The sequence below is a fragment of the Tamandua tetradactyla genome, chromosome 4, assembly GCF_023851605.1.
Source record: "Tamandua tetradactyla isolate mTamTet1 chromosome 4, mTamTet1.pri, whole genome shotgun sequence".
NCBI classification, from domain to species: domain Eukaryota; kingdom Metazoa; phylum Chordata; class Mammalia; order Pilosa; family Myrmecophagidae; genus Tamandua; species Tamandua tetradactyla.
Window position 1 is genome coordinate 78,166,343 of NC_135330.1, and position 15,656 is coordinate 78,181,998.

The window sequence follows — 15,656 nt, forward strand, 5'->3', positions numbered from 1 at the left end:
CATGGATACGTGTTTGATCTCTATTAAGGCCCAGTACAGGCCCAAATGTTTCTTAAAAGGAGAACAGTTATCTGCAGAGGCAATGTCTTACATTAGGATTTTAGCTTTGTTCCCAAATCCTAAGGGTCTATGCTGTGATTCTCCTATAAGAACCTGCCAAAGGCTCCACATAGCATCTGCATTTGCCAAGGAAACTTCCACCGCTATTGGATCTGCTGGATCATTTGGCCTATGTGGCAGAGTGGCTTACATGGCAGCTAGGACCTGTCACAAGTTTCTCTTATCTCAGTCCCCACTTAAAACTAGTAACTTTTTGGGTCCCTCAATAGATTGTCAGAGAATAAGGAATGTGTTGCCAACAAATTTTAGCTTGAAAGTGGGGTAAAATCTCATACCCCTCACAGTTTTTGACAGGTACTCTAACCAATGCTCAGGGAATCACAAAAGTTTTTCCAGACTGGCTGGAGGTAGGGTAGAGGATTTGGGGACAAACACCATTCCTGGTCCTATTTTTGCATAGTTAATGGACATAGCTTCAACTTGGAAACTGTTTCAGGCTTTGCTTAGGTTTCCATCTCACTGACCCATGGTCTTAAACTCTCTAAGAGTAGTATGCTGGGGTAGTCATAAAGTTGCCCTCATTTGTTTCACAACTCTCAGTAATCATTACGTTAGTTGTCTAACGTTCAGTGTCTTGAAAATTGTTGTTCTATATATTTTATCTGCTTCTGGTTGTTATTCAGGTGCAGAAATCCTACGAATTCTTTAGGTAATCATTTTAAACTCCATTTTTCATTCATTCACATTTTCTTTACCTTTTAATTTTGGTCTTTTAATTTTAGATACACACATTTTGGTTTTTAATGTAATCAAATCTATTGACCTTTGCTTTAGCTTGCCAGGGCTGCTATGACAAATACCACAGAACTAGTTGACTTAAACAACAGGAATTTATTGTCTCAGAGTTTAGGAAGCTAGAAGTCCAAAATCAAGGTGCCAGAAAATTCAAGGCTTTCTCTAAAATACCTGGTGGCTTGTCAGCAATCTCTACTTTCATCACATGGCGATTTCTTTTTGCCACCTCCGATGCTTCTACTACTACTGTATCCAATTTTTTTCTGCTTATAAGTTCTCCAGTCACACTGGATTAAGGCCACCCTAATTCAGTTTGGCCTTACCATCTTCAGATCCCATTTATAAATGTGTTCACACCCACAGAATGGGAGGTTAGAACTCAAGCATGTGTTTCCTGGGGAGCATGTTTCAATCTACCATAATCTCTTTTCTGGGATTTACTGACATTGATATTTGATTTATATAGTTGCTTCTAGAATTCAGATAAATCAGATACTTGCTTATTTTTCCTATAATTTATTTTATATTTAACTTTAGAATTAATTTTAGGGTAGTGGATGAGCTTGCAAGTTATTCCTCTCCCCAAATGTTAATTTTACTACTACTTTTTTTTTTTTGCATAGTATATCCTCAATCCTGAGATCTCTTCTTACTCTTTCCTCTCTCAGAGATTCTTCTCTATGTAGGGAACTCTAAGAACTATCATTTAAACAGAATCTCTTTCCAGAGTCCCTACCAAATTAAGTGTTCAGCTTCCCCAGATAGCACTACCCCATGCTCTGGATACACTATGCAATCAACCCTCCCTCTTATCTGTTATGTCCAGGAGCTTAGGCCAGCATAATGCACTCATATCAGCTAACCTGCAACAAATCATCTAGAACAAAAATATTGTATCTGTTATCCTCATATAAATATTGGCATTTTAACAGGGAACACTTGTCTTAACTGCCCCCCCCCCCCCCATCTTCTCAAAAACAATTATCTCCCTGTGGAAACTTCTAATACTGCTATAGGCAGTTAGGGAAGATATATGGTCATCTATAATATTTTCATCACAACTCTCAGTCTAATTTTATATCAATCAGCAGCCAATCAGAACAGGAAAGTTTAAAGAATTATTAACTATAATAGCAGATTAGAATAACAAAGATAGACCAATAAGAAGTAAAAGGATGCTAAAGAATCTATTGAAAGTCCACATAAGGAGCAATGACTACCCCCAGGGCTGAGATACAGTACCCAAAGTAGAAGTTCACTCCCAAAGGTATATCCGAGAGCCATACTTTGTGGAGATGGCAGAGGGGTTGCTGTGATATCATGCCAGGAGAACTTGCTAGAAATCCATCCTTCAGAACATTCTGGAAACTATGCCCTTTAAGATGCCAAAGACAGCTGTTCATGGACAGGAGCTAGAAGGGAAACCACATAAGAACGGGGGAATTGCCGGAGGATGCTGCTGGCCACTAGGAATCAGATGCTAGAGAAGCCACCCGCTGTACAGGAGTCCGGAATTGAAGAAGCCATGCCTGCTCCAGGAGCCTGATGCTGGAGAAGCTGTGGCAAAGAGACTGCTGAGAGGATCACAATGGATCAAGGAGGAAGGTACCTTCCTCTTGCAATGTCTCTCTAGTGACCTCTCCTGACTAAGTTTAACAACACACAAGCTGGCAAAGAGAAAATAACTTACAGGACCCAGCTCAATTTTCACAGAGCAGCCAAAGAGGACAAAATTAGAGCTGAGAGGAAATAATTGATAAGTAACACAAGTATGCTTGTAGAAATTCTCATGCAAGCATACAGGTGACTTCAATTCTATTCATAATAGAATAGACATTTGAATCCTGCCAATTATTTTGGTTCATCATAAGAGCAGAGATTTTTTTTCTAATTTAGGAACTCCAGGGCTTGTCAGAAATTTCTATTGCCTACTCTATCACTTGCTAAGTGCTGAAGTAGACAGTCTGAGTAGGCACTAGAGCTCTGTGGTGAGCAGCTTCTGGACCAGATTGTACAGGTTTGAATGTGATTCTGACAATTTACTGGCTGTGTGGCCTTGAGCAGTTATACAATGTCTCTGTGCCTCAGTTTCTTCATCTATAAAATGGGAAGAATCATATTACCTAACTCATTGGCTTATTATGAAGATATTTAATACTAGTACCTCCCACTTACTAATGGTAATCCATTTCTGAAAATCAGACTTCAGTCTAAAAACCTGGGGGTCTATTTTATATTATTTGCAAAAAGAACAAAATAAATGTGTAACAAATCAACCAACCTTCTTATCCTAGCAATTTAAGAAATTGCAACTAAGCGCAGTAAAATTCTTATATTTAAAGAAGCTATATGTTAAGGTATAAAATGCTCAATGCATCACTTTCTGATGACCAAATAATATTAACATATGCTGCTTCATATGCAGGAACATTTTCATTGTAATCATTTTTTCTCTCTCACTTTGAAAATTTTCCTCAATGTTTTCCCAACTTGGTTAGAAGGAACAAGGCAGCAGAAAACAAGTTCACTATCAGCAAACCGTGGCAGTGAAAGGCTCAAACTGAGCAGGATGGCGAGATGCTTTTGTTCACAATTGCACTTTCAAAAGATTTATGCTAGATCCCGATCTTTTACTCACTTTTATTCGAAATGTAATCTTTCCTGCACACTGTTCTGCCTTTTAAAATGCTGTACTGAGTTTCGGGGATGTAAATATCATTTTATCCCATTAAACATCAACCATAATACAATACGGCGAGTTTCGAAATTCGTATTATCTTAAGTTTGGGGTTAAAAAAACCAAGAAGCTCTAGTCTAGGAAATGCCAAGTGTAGGGAAAGTCCTTTAGAATATTGCTCGGCCTGTAGAATCCGCTGCGTTTGCTATATTATTATCCTTCTAACTCATTAATTTTGTCTATAGTTGGATTCTGTCCTTCATCCAAACTCCTTTTGAGCGCCTGTCACCGGCCCAAGCCCCGTGCAAACCTTGGGGTATAATGGAGCCAACATTTTAAGGGGGCGGGGAGGGACTGCTGCAGACTGTGCTAGCTGTCTGGAGCTACTGCGAGGGTGGGCTGCAGCTGACCTCAGGGAGAAGCAGGTCCGGAGAGGAGCGAGAAGCAGCGCCCGCGGAGAACCTGAGATCATCAGGGCAAGCCGCTGGGTCTGCGCCGCGCGGCCGGCGCCACCAACTCCGCTGGGCCGGCTGGAGGCGGGAGGCGGCCGCGGCTGGACATCCCGGGAGACCTGGGGCCCGAGACGAGGCCGTGGGCTTCTCTTCGGCTTGCAACTGAAAACCCCTGAGAGGGCTTGTCAGCGGGAACTGATCTGATGAGCGCTTTAAGAGGACATCTAGCAGGTTGCATTGTGGATTTTCAGCAGTGGGGGTCGGGGAGGAAGGGGGGGGTAGATTCCTCACCATCGGTTCCAAACGCCCTTTCCTCGCCGGCTGCCTTTCGGCGCGCCTAGCGCTAACGTCGGGGGCCGTTACAGACGCGCCGAACCGACGGTGAGGAAGGCAGGTGAGGGGGCGGCCTACGGGAGATGGAAATGGAAGGGGCTGGGCGGGCACAGGTCGGGGAACCTAAGGAGTCGGCTGGGACTGTACGTACGCTATTTTCTGTCCCGAAACCGACTTACCGCACACGGAGAGGTCAGCCAAACCTCTCCCTAAGCCAACGTCTGAGACTCGAGTCCCGGAAGTCCGGACTCCGATGACCCCGCCCCGGAACCTAGTATCGCCGGAACTAGATGGCGAAGTGCCGTCGTTGCCACCGGACAGAGCGCTCAGTGAAGCTTCCGGTGAGCGGTAATGGCCGCGGCTGTTCGGCCTTCATCACATGTGACTGTGGGGAAAAAGCTGAAAAATTCCCTAAAGAAGAGAAAGAAGATGAAAATGGTAGCCGGGCTCGCAGCATCGGAGCTGGAAGATGAACACAAAGACACTGTGGACGACGGAGGTAAAGTACTAAGTCTGAGTTTTGGCGGCTGGGAGGAGAGGCCGAGCCGAGTGAGCGGCGAGCAAGGGATGCGAGTAGTTTGGCTTCTGGTTGCCAGTGCTTTTTCTGCGCATACCATCGGAGCAGAGATTTTGGTTTAGTAGGAGGAATTAAGGATTGATATTCAGAGAAAAGGAACTATCAATTGTTGCTTAGTGAGTCCGACATTTTTAGATCACTTATTAATTTAAACGTGTGAAACTTCTCCTACCGAGGAGCAGACAGTAACAAAGATTGGAAGGAAGGGTGATATTTGAAGTCACAGAGTGTAATAGATTTTATAGGGAGATAGGAGTAAATGGTCAGAAGTCAAAGGGAGACAGAGGCTCTGTTTGATGGCATTTCTTGTACGGTGTGTGCGTGCCTGTGTTTGAGGGACTGAGACCGGATAGCAGTGAATCAAAGAAGAGTAGATGGCTTAAGTAGAATAAATAAAATTAGCAGTTGGTAACTCTTTCTTGATAATGAAAGGAAGAAGAAAACTATTGGGAAGAGTTTATTTGTCCATGTTGCCCTTCTTACCATCAGTCTTGATTAAAAGGTTGCTAAGAACTACGGAAAATTCTCCACTTTTTACAGCCCAGTTTTTGCTCCTTTGTACTAACTAATCCCTATATAACAGCTAGAACTGTTCTTTTATGTATGTCATCTGGTCAGTTAGATCCAGTGACTTCCCAACTCAGAATAACACCCCAGATTCTTAGCCTGCATGATCTGGTTGAGGTTGTCTCATCAGCTGCTACTCTGCCTTTCACTAACTGCTAACTCTATTCTAGCCACACTGGTGTCTTTGCAGTTTAACATGTCGAACATTCTTCTGCTCAGGGTTTCTTCATTTGCTTGTCCCACTGCCTGGAATACTCTTCGGTTGCTTTGCAGGGCTTTCCTTCATTTCCTTCAATCTCTGATCCAGTTCTCTCTTTATCAGAGAGACTTTTCCCTCACTTCGCTATCTAATGTAACACAGCTATTCTTGCCTCCCTGCCTTCAGTTTTTTTTTCTGCTTTTATTTCACAAATATTATGGAAAATTTCAAACATATAGAAAATTTGAAAGTTATATGCTAAACACTTGTATTCCCACCATATAGTTTCTACAGTTGACATTTTGCCATGTCCCTTTATCACACATATAGCCTCCCATCCATTGCATTAGGTTTTGGTGCCCATAGAAAGGTATTAGTGCTTACAAAAGGCAACATGTTTCTAGAGTTGAGTATGTTTAGTATAAGCTTCTAATGCATTTGGTCTCAAACTCCTTTGACAAACCAGGTGGCAGTTGATCACTCAGAAACACATTTTGCATTCAAAGCTTAGAATGTTTTATCTCTAGGGGAGAAGGTTTCTGCACCCAAGTTCTGATACTTATGATGATTCATGTTTGGGTAATTTTTCTGGAAACAGGACACATTGTAAATCTTACCATGCATATCAAATTATTTGATACACTCATGCTTTAAAAGATATCAAAATCTATTACAGTTTCTAATTTCTCAAGATTCTGTTTGTACTCTTGATCACCTTTGTTGATTTCATTGGGGTTCACACATTTGTTCTTTCAATGCTCAATTAAATTATCACCTTCCCTTATAGTGTTTTCTAGTTCCTATATTAAGCCTTAGGGTAATCTGCATTAGTGTAATTGTACATTTATTTTTCATAACATTTATCACATCATAATTATAATTATTTATGAGCCTATCTCTTTGACCAGAGTACTTCTGTTATCCAGCTTGGACTTTGTAGTTTCTGTCATAGTGTGAGCTGTCCATAAAGTCTATACAATTCAATTTAAGTCAAGAAATAATATGTTAGACGTGGAATATGTCAGCACTTCAAACTAGCAAGAAGGAAAAGCTTCATATAAACTACTACTTAAGAAGAATTTCCCTTTAGATGCTTCAGAAAACAAAATCTGTTTGGCAGGATGTCAGATTCTGTTTCAAAAATTGATCTTCCGGGGGCGGGCCGCGGTGGCTCAGCGGGCAAGAGTGCTTGCCTGCTATGCCGGAGGACCTCGGTTCGATTCCCGGCCCCAGCCCATGTAAAAAAAACAAACAAACAAACAAAATATAATAAAACAAGAAAATGTTTAAAGATGTTTCCCTTTCTTCCTCCCTTCCTTCCTTCTCTGTCTTTAAAAAAAAAAAAAAAAAAAATTGATCTTCCTAAAATCATGTAAAGGGCAATCAGCCTGTTATTGTATTTACTTTATCAAGGCACAAATAGTATTTAGAATGAGAGTGGTCAACATGAAAGAATGGTGGGTGCTAGGGCTAAAATCCTAGGTTTGAATTCCAGCCCCTGTACCTTTCTAGGTTTTAGATCTTGGGCAAGTGACTGAAACCCTTCTCAGTTTTCTCTTCTATGAAGAAGAGGTATGTGCACCTACTTCATAGCATTGTTGAGAAGATTATATGTTAATTTAGGTGAAATTTACAATATTTGGCACAGGTTTTATAAGAAAGGTGTGGCGTACAATATCTACTGTTTTTTTATTCAAGATTCAAACCTCTTTGCCCCCATAGGTCTAACAAAATTCAGATTTATCCAAGTGGCCGTGGGGAGCTCATGATTTCAGGATGGTAGGACTCCATCTTAGCTTCAAGAAGATAAACCATGGTACTTGAACCCAGCCATGTAACTCAACTCTCTTAACACTTGGTCTGTGATTGGTCAGTGGAAGTGAGTGGCATGTCTTTTTGTTGAATTGTCCCCTTTATCAGTATGTAATGACCCCTTTGTCCCTCACTGGGTAGGTGTAATGTTCTAGCCACACCTCTAAAAAGTCTCATTAATTCTGTTTGAATCATTGCTGGCATCATTTCATGTTGTTCCAGCTAACATCTTGTAACAGGGAGGGCAAAGAGTCTAAGATGACCAAGCAGAATGAACTCTCCTGAGAATGACCAGCAGACCATCCCCACCCCCGAATCTCCAAAACTGACAATTACTCAACCTGCAATCTTTACTCTGATCTTTACCCCCAACCAAATTAATATTGACCAATAGAAAGTATGCTTTGTGAATTAGCAATGGAGGATGGTGCTTACTGAAGCATTTGACATACAGTTGTGACCTAAATAGCTTATACTGAAACGTTTGACTTAAAGTCTGTTTTATCTTAGTATAGCAGCTCAGCTGTTTTGGTTTGCTACTTGCATGGCATATTTTTTTCCATCTTTTCTCTTGCAGCCTACTTGTATCTTTGAATTTAAGGTGAGTCTCTTGCAGACAGCATACAGTTGGAATATGATTTTTATCCATTCTGCCAGTCTCTGCCTTTTGATTGGACGGTTCAATTAAATTATGTTTAAAGTAACTACTGATAATGTAGGACTTTCTCCTGCCATTTTGCTACTTGGTTTTTGTAAGTCTTAGCACCTTTTATTTTCCTCAGTTCTTCCATTAATGCCTACTTACATATTTATTTTATTTTTTTCTATTGTACCATTTTGAGTCCCTTTTCTTGTCTCTGAATATATTTTTTTCAGGTATTTTCTTTGTGCTTACCATGGCATTCAAATTTAGCATCCTGAATCTATAGCAGTCATGTTTGATTTGTTACCAACTTATCTTCAACAGTATACAAATACACCATTCCTATACTCCTCTGCCTCCCACCTATTTTGTGTATTTATTACAAATTGTATCTTTGTTATCCTGTGTCAAAAACTATAGATTTATTATGACATTATGTGTTTGCTTTTTAGCACCTGTAAGAAGAAAGGAGTGAAATTGCATACCAAAGAAAAAATTGTATATATATTTCAATAGTACTGGCATGTATAATTATGCATATACTTACCTTTACTAGAGATCATTTTCTTTATGCCACTTTGAACCACTGTCTAGTATCTTTACATTTCAGTCTGAAGAATTCCTTTAGTATTGCTTGTAGGGAGGTCTAATGATGATGAACTCCGTCAGCTTTTTTTTTTTTTTATCTGAGAATGCCTTAATCTCACCCTCATTTTTTTCGTATAGTGAACTTTATATATTATGTACTATACCATGTGAGTTAGTCAGGGTTCTCTAGAGAAACAGAAACAACAGTTGGGATCTGTAAATATGAGATTTATAAAGGTGTCCCATGCAGCTGTGGGAATGGAAGAGTCTAAAATCTGGAGTGCAGGCTGTGAGGGTGGTAGCTCTGATGAAGGGTCTGGATGAATGCTACAGGAGAGGCTCACTGGCTGAAGGAGCAGTGAAAGAGTCTCTTTTTCCCCCTAAAAAGACCTCAACTGATTGGATTATTTCATGTGGGTGGGGTGCGCCTTAGTTGATTTCAGTTGTGTTCAGCCACAGATGATTTCATCAATCAACTACAAAATATCCTTGCAGCAAAGGTCAGACCAGTGCTTGCCTGACCAGACAGCTGGGCATAAGTATTTGGCCAAGTTGACTCCAGAACCTAACCTAACCATTACAATCATGTAATCTCCCTCATTTTTCAAATAAAGGCCACTGGATATAAAATTCTTGGCTGGCAGTTCTCTTCCTTCAGCACTTTTTTTTTTTTTTAAGTATTTCAACTCACTTCCTTCTTGCCTCCTATGGTTCCTGATGAGAAACTGATACTTACTGTTATTGGGACTCTCTTATACATAACATGTTGCCTTTTCTTCTAGCTTTTAGAAATTATCTTGTCCTTTGAATTTAATAGTATGATCAAATTATAACTGGTTCTACTTTTTTTCATGTTTATCCTGTTTGGTGTTTTCTGGTCTTCTTGGATGTGCGTCTTCACATCTTTTGCTAAGTTTGGGAAGTTCTCTGTCATTATTTCTTTGAATCTTTCTTCTGCTCCTTTGTTTCTTTCTTCTCCTTCTGGGACTGGCATAATGAATGTATTGGTGCACTTGATGACATTCCAGAGGTATCTTAGGCTATTTATGCTTTTTTTTCCTAATTTTTTTAAGCAGCCTTATTGAGATATGTTTACACACTATACAAATCATCCAAAGTTTACAATCAGTGATTCTGTAATCATATAGTTATGCATTCATTACCACAATCAATTTTAGATGTTTTCATTACCCCAAAACAAAACATTCCAAACACCATATGCCCCACTGTTATTGACCCTTAGCGTTACCGTGGTACATTTATTACTGTTGTTGAAAAAATATTAAAATATTACTAACTATAATCCATGGTTTGTATTAGGTGCTTTCCCCGCATATACCATTTAATTATTAATGCCTTGTAATATTGACATACATTTGTTCTAGTTCATGAAAGCACATTTTGACATTTGTACTGTTAGACACAATCATATTTCACCACAGGGTTCACTCTATTATGCAGCCCCATGTTTTCTCCTCTAGCTCTCCTGGTATTTACACACACAATCCTTAACTTCCCATTTCAACCATAATCACATGTAGAAATCATTGCTGTTAATTACAGTCACCTTAATGTGCTACTGTCACCTATATCCAATTCCAAACATTGAAATTCAACCTAGTTAAAAATTCTGCACACATTAAGCATCTACTTCTCATTCTCTAACCTCATTCTATTTCCTGGTAACCTATATTATAGATTTTAAATTTATGAGTTTATATATTATTGATAAGATCATACAATATTTGTCCTTTTGTGTCTGACTTATTTCACTCGACATAATGTCCTCAAAGTTCATCCATGTTGTTGTGTGCTTCAGGACTTCATTCTTCTTAATGGCTGAGTAATATTCCATCATATGTATATACCACATTTTGTTTATCCATTCATTGGCTGATGGACACATTGGATGTTTCCATCTTTTGACAATTGTGGATAATGCCACTATAAACATTCTGATGTGCAAATGTCTGTTCTTGTCCCTGCTTTCAGTTTTTTTTGGTATATTCCTGGTTGTGGGATTGCTGGGGTCATGTGGCAGTTCTATACTCAGCTTCCTGAGGAACTGTCAATCTGTCTTCCACAGAGGCTGTATCATTTTACATTCCCACCAACAGTGAATGAGTGTTCACTCTCTCCTGTTTTTCCCTTTCATCCTGCAGAACACTCTTTAATATTTCTTGTTGGGCAAGTCTCATGTTAAAGACCTGTGCCAGTTTGAAAGGATGCATATACCCTAGAAAAGCCATGTTTTAATCCTCATCCCATTTTGCACAGGTACCGTTTCTTCTAATCCCTCTTCAGTACTGTATGTATGAAACTGTAATTAGATCATCTCCCTGGAGATGTGACTTAATCAAGAGTGGTTGTTAAGCTGGATTAGGTGGAGACGTGTCTCCACCCATTTGGGTGGGTCTTGATTAGTTTGCTGGAATGCTATAAAAGAGAACAACAAAAGAGAAAGCTGGGAGATTCGAAGAGAGCGGAACGACATAGCCACGAGAAGCAGAGAGTCTGCCAGCCAGCGACCTTTTGAAATGAAGGAGGAAAATGCCTCCCGGAGAGCTATGTGAAGGGAAGCCAGGAGAGAAAGCTAGCAGATGATGCCATTTCCAGATGAGAGAGAAACCCTGACCCTGTTAGCCATGTGCCTTCTCACTTGAGAGAGAAACCCTGAACTTCATCAGCCTTTTTGAACCAAGGTGTCTTTCCCTGGATGCCTTAGATTGAACATTTCTATAGATTTGTTTTAATTGGGACATTTTCTCAGCCTTAGAACTGTAAACCAGCAACTTATTAAATTCCCCTTTTTAAAAGCCATTCCATTTCTGGTATGTTGTATTCTGGCAGCTAGCAAACTAGAACAGATTTGGGTACCAGGAGTGGGGTGCTGCTGTGGTTTGCAGATACCAAACATGTTGGAATGGCTTTTTAAATGGATAAGGGGAAGAATCTGGAGAAGTTGTGAGAAACCTGATAGAGAAGACATAGAATGCTTTTGAAGAGCTATTGGTAGAATTGTGCACTCTAAAGCTATCTGTGACAAAGCTCTAGACAGAAATGAGGCATGTATTATTGCAGACTGGAAGGAAGGCGAGCCTTGTTTAAAAATGGCAGATAATCTGACAAAACTGACTAGTGGCTTTGGCTGGAAGGCAGATTTTAAAAGCCATGAACTTGGATATTTAGCAGAAGAGATTTCCAAATTAAATGTCGAAAGTGGGGCCTGGTTTCTCCTCACAGCTTACAATGAAAATGCGACAGAAAAGAGATAAACTGAGAGCTGAGCTCTTGGGTACAAAGAAACAATAAATTGGAGTTCTGGAAACTTCTGGGCCTCCAGAAAGGGAGGATTTCTGGGCCTCACCTGAGGATTTGGCCAAATGTGGAACCAGCCAGCCATTTCAGAGAAAGCCAGGATCGGACATGAAGTTATCCTGGAAGGATTTGTGAAAACTCCTTATGTCTAATGGGCATGATCCAAGGTTACTGCATAGAAAGCCAACTAGAGTGCTGTGGGACCTGTATAAACAAAACTGCTGCCAATCTAGACTGGGGGGTTCAGAGAAGGGACACATTGGAGGATAAATAACTTCAGGGGCAAAACCGAGGAGGCCGGGGTCTGTAGTCAAGAAGCTTCGAGTCAGGAGAGCAGACCTATCCAAGGAGAGTGTGAGTTTGCCCCAAAGGCAGAGGATGGGCCTTCCACCTCGTTGCAGTGGAAGAGTCATGCCACCTCAGGCCTTGGGGAGAGTGAAGCACATTCCTTGGGCCTTGGGAGAGCCTGGTTGCCACCACATGGCGGGGTCGAGTGTGTGCCCCAGAGATGGCAGAGAACCCTGGTGCAGCCCTGATCCTTGGAGAGGGTGCAGCCAAGAAAAAGGTGGTCTCCCCAATATCCCCCAAGGTTGCATTTGGAGAGAAGCAGGCCTCTACGTAGGCCCTTGGAAAGAGTGGTACTGCCACTTTCAGAAGCCCCGAAGATAAATGACTTCTCAAACTTTGAAATCTAATGGACTTTGCCCTGTGGATTTTCAAAACTGTATGGGTCTGTTGACCCCTGCCTTCTTTCCTCCCAATAGAAATACATATATGTATTCTTTGACTGCTTGTCCTTTATATGTTGGCAGCTAACAACTTTTCTTGAGTTTTACAGGTCCAGAGCCAGTGGAGGAAATTTTGCCTTAGGACTGTCCGTGCCTTTAACTAACTTTGATGAGACTTTGTACTGATTTTAGTCTTGTATTAAGCTTGTATTTAAAGTGTTACTGAAATGGTTTAAGGTTCTCTGATATTGTTATGGAATGAATGTATTTTGTATATGGGGTAAACATGTCTTTTTTAGAGTCCAGACGGTGAAATGTGCCAGTTTCAAAGGATGTATGTGTCCTAGAAAAGCCATTTTTTAATCCTAATCCCATTTTACAAAGGTAGCCTTTTCTTCTAATCCCTATTCAATACTGTATGTTTGAAACTGTAATTAGATCATCTCCCTGGAGATGTGACTCACTTGAGAGTGGTTGTTAAACTGGATTAGGTGGAGATGGGTCTCCATCCATTTGGGTGGGTCTTGATTCGTTTACAAGAGAATGACGAGAGAAAGCTGGGAGATTCAGAGAGCACAGAACCGCATAGCCATGAGAAGCAGAGAGTCCATCAGCCAGCGACTGTTGGAAATGAAGTAGGAAAACACCTCCCAGAGAGCTTCGTGAAGGGAATCCGGGAAAGAAAGGTAGCAGATGATGCTATGTTCGCCACATGCCTTTCCTGATGAGAGAGAAATCCTGACCCTGTTTGCCATGTGCTTTCTCACTCAAGAGAGAACCCTGTACTTCATCGGCCTTCTTGAACCAAGGTATCTTTCCCTGGATGCCTAAGATTGGACATATCTATAGACCTGTTTTAACTGGGACATTTTCTCGGCCTTAGAACTGTAAACTAGCAACTTATTAAATTCCCCTTTTTAAAAGCCATTCTGTTTCTGGTACATTGCATTCCAGCAGCTAGCAAACTAGAACAAGACCTCTCTCAGTTTCTGTCTATGTGTGACATTTAAACTCACACTCATTTTTATAGGACAGTTTTTTTAGGTAAAGAATTCTTAGCTGGTGATTTTTCTATTTCATTGTCTTGAAGGCAAGATTTCTCTTTATACCATACCACTGCCTTCTTGCCTCTATGGTTTCAGATGAGAAATAAGCACTTAGTCTTATTGAGTGTCTCCTATAAGTGAAAAGTTGCTTTTCTCTTGCTGCTTTCAGAATTCTGTCTTTATCTTTGGCTTTTAATATTCCAGAGTAGTATGTGCTTGGGGGTAGCGCTATTAGAATTTATTCTGTTTAGAGTACATTGATCTTGAATTTGGATATCTGTGTCTGTCATAAAAGTTGGGAAATTTTCTGCCACTTTTATTTCCTCAAATATTCTTTCTGCGCCTTTTCTCTTTTCTTCTGGGACACCCATGAGCATATGTTTGCATGCTTCATGCTGTCATTCAGTTCCCTAAGACCCTCCTCAATTTTGACTGCTCTTTTTTTCTGTCTATTCTCCTCTCTGTTCCATATTAGATGCCCCATTTTCTAACTTGCTGATCCTATCTTTTGCCTGTTCAAATCTTCTGTTGTATGCCTCTAATATATTATTAATCTCATCTGTTGTGTCTTTCATTTCAATAAGTTCTATTATTTTTCTTTGCATATTTTCAAACTTTTCTTTATGCTCACCCAGTGTCATCTTAATTTTATTTCTTTGGCCATCTTTTTATTCATCTCCTTGAATTGACTTAAGAGATTTGTTTGAACATCATTGATTAGTTGTTTCAAATACTGTGTCTCATCTGAAGCTTTAATTTGTTTCTTTAACTGGACCATATTTTCCTGTTTCTTAGTATGACTTCTAATTTTTTTGCTGATGTCTAGGCATCCAGTTGTTTTGATGAGTTTACTTTGATGTTTTTCTCTCTCTCTTCCCTAGTGTTTTATTGTGATTGGATTTCTGTTATGGCTCTCCTTTGACTTTAGCTTCAGTTTTATTCTAGAATTTTAGAATTGCCTGTGTTTTACTGGGGCACAGACTAGTGCTAAAGGGCCCTGGGGAGAGAAAGAGAAAAGACACTAAAAACCTTTTTTTTTTTTTTAACCCCTTGGCCTCCCGAAAGGTACACTCTCATGGCCTGCCTACAAGATGGTGCTCTTCTGAAAACCTTTCACAACAGAGGGAGTGTATATTTTTCAGCTTCCTCCAGGCAGGCTATAACTGCGATATAGAGCTGGAGCCTAGTAGTCCAAACTGGTGGATCAGAAACATGACTGGCCCCCATTGCTGGGAAGGCACACCTTCACTCTCCTGTCTGTAGGTTGATGGAAGTCTCAAAAGTGGAGGATGGGTGCCAGTCACCGCCACAGGAGCAATTCACTCATAGTTTCTACTGCAGCCTTTCAGTGTCCTTGCCCTGCTCTTTCCTGGATTCTTTATGGTGCTCCCTGGCCTCTGAAGCCCCATCAGGCAGTTTCTTCCTGGCCGCCAGCTGTTTTCTGTAGGACAAAGGTGGCCTATCTTTCCCCTCCGCTACCATCTTTTTTACCCTCTACCAGAATGCAGTCAGATTTTAAGAACAAGTTCTGTTTTCTGAATTCCATAGTGGTGATCTTTGGTATCCTAGAGGTAAAGCCTGTTTTTTAGTATGTTGGGAGACCTCATTAATTTGTATTTTAAGTCTATTTATAGAAAAATGTCATTATTTCCATTGGTAGCTAGTGCTTGGCTAAAGAATCTCTGAGTTAGAGCTTCTTTACAAAAACAAAATAAAAACCATGACTTTAGTGAATTCTGGGATTTTTTTTTTATTGGTAAGGTGAGTGAAAGAGGTTGTGTTAAACGGTGGTATAAAACTTCATGGATTTATTGTGCGTCCATAGCACTCATTATTAGTAGTCAAGTTGGGTAAGAAATAT

The 15,656-nt window shown here is 40.4% G+C and overlaps 2 protein-coding genes across 18 annotated transcripts in view; one reads left to right on the forward strand and one right to left on the reverse strand.

Moving 5' to 3' along the window:
• Positions 1–4,587, reverse strand: part of LOC143681094 (uncharacterized) — an 81,642-nt gene extending 77,055 nt beyond the window's left edge. For 14 of the 16 annotated variants that reach the window (XM_077157864.1, XM_077157863.1, XM_077157862.1 and 11 more), the window contains exons 1-2: positions 3,943–4,587; positions 2,098–2,267 (exon numbers count right to left, since the gene is read on the reverse strand). In XM_077157864.1, coding sequence (XP_077013979.1) covers positions 2,098–2,267; positions 3,943–4,278 — 506 coding nt within the window. In that variant the 5' untranslated portion in view covers positions 4,279–4,587. The remainder of the gene's footprint in view (positions 1–2,097; positions 2,268–3,942) is intronic. The other 2 variants (XM_077157861.1, XM_077157857.1) reach the window with 1 other exon arrangement.
• The window catches only part of RRP15 (ribosomal RNA processing 15 homolog), a 63,601-nt gene continuing 51,988 nt past the window's right edge, over positions 4,044–15,656 (forward strand). The window contains exon 1 of one of the 2 annotated variants that reach the window (XM_077157848.1): positions 4,044–4,215. In XM_077157848.1, coding sequence (XP_077013963.1) covers positions 4,188–4,215 — 28 coding nt within the window. In that variant the 5' untranslated portion in view covers positions 4,044–4,187. Of the gene's footprint in view, positions 4,216–4,506; positions 4,817–15,656 lie in introns of those variants that run through there. The other variant, XM_077157847.1, reaches the window with a different exon arrangement.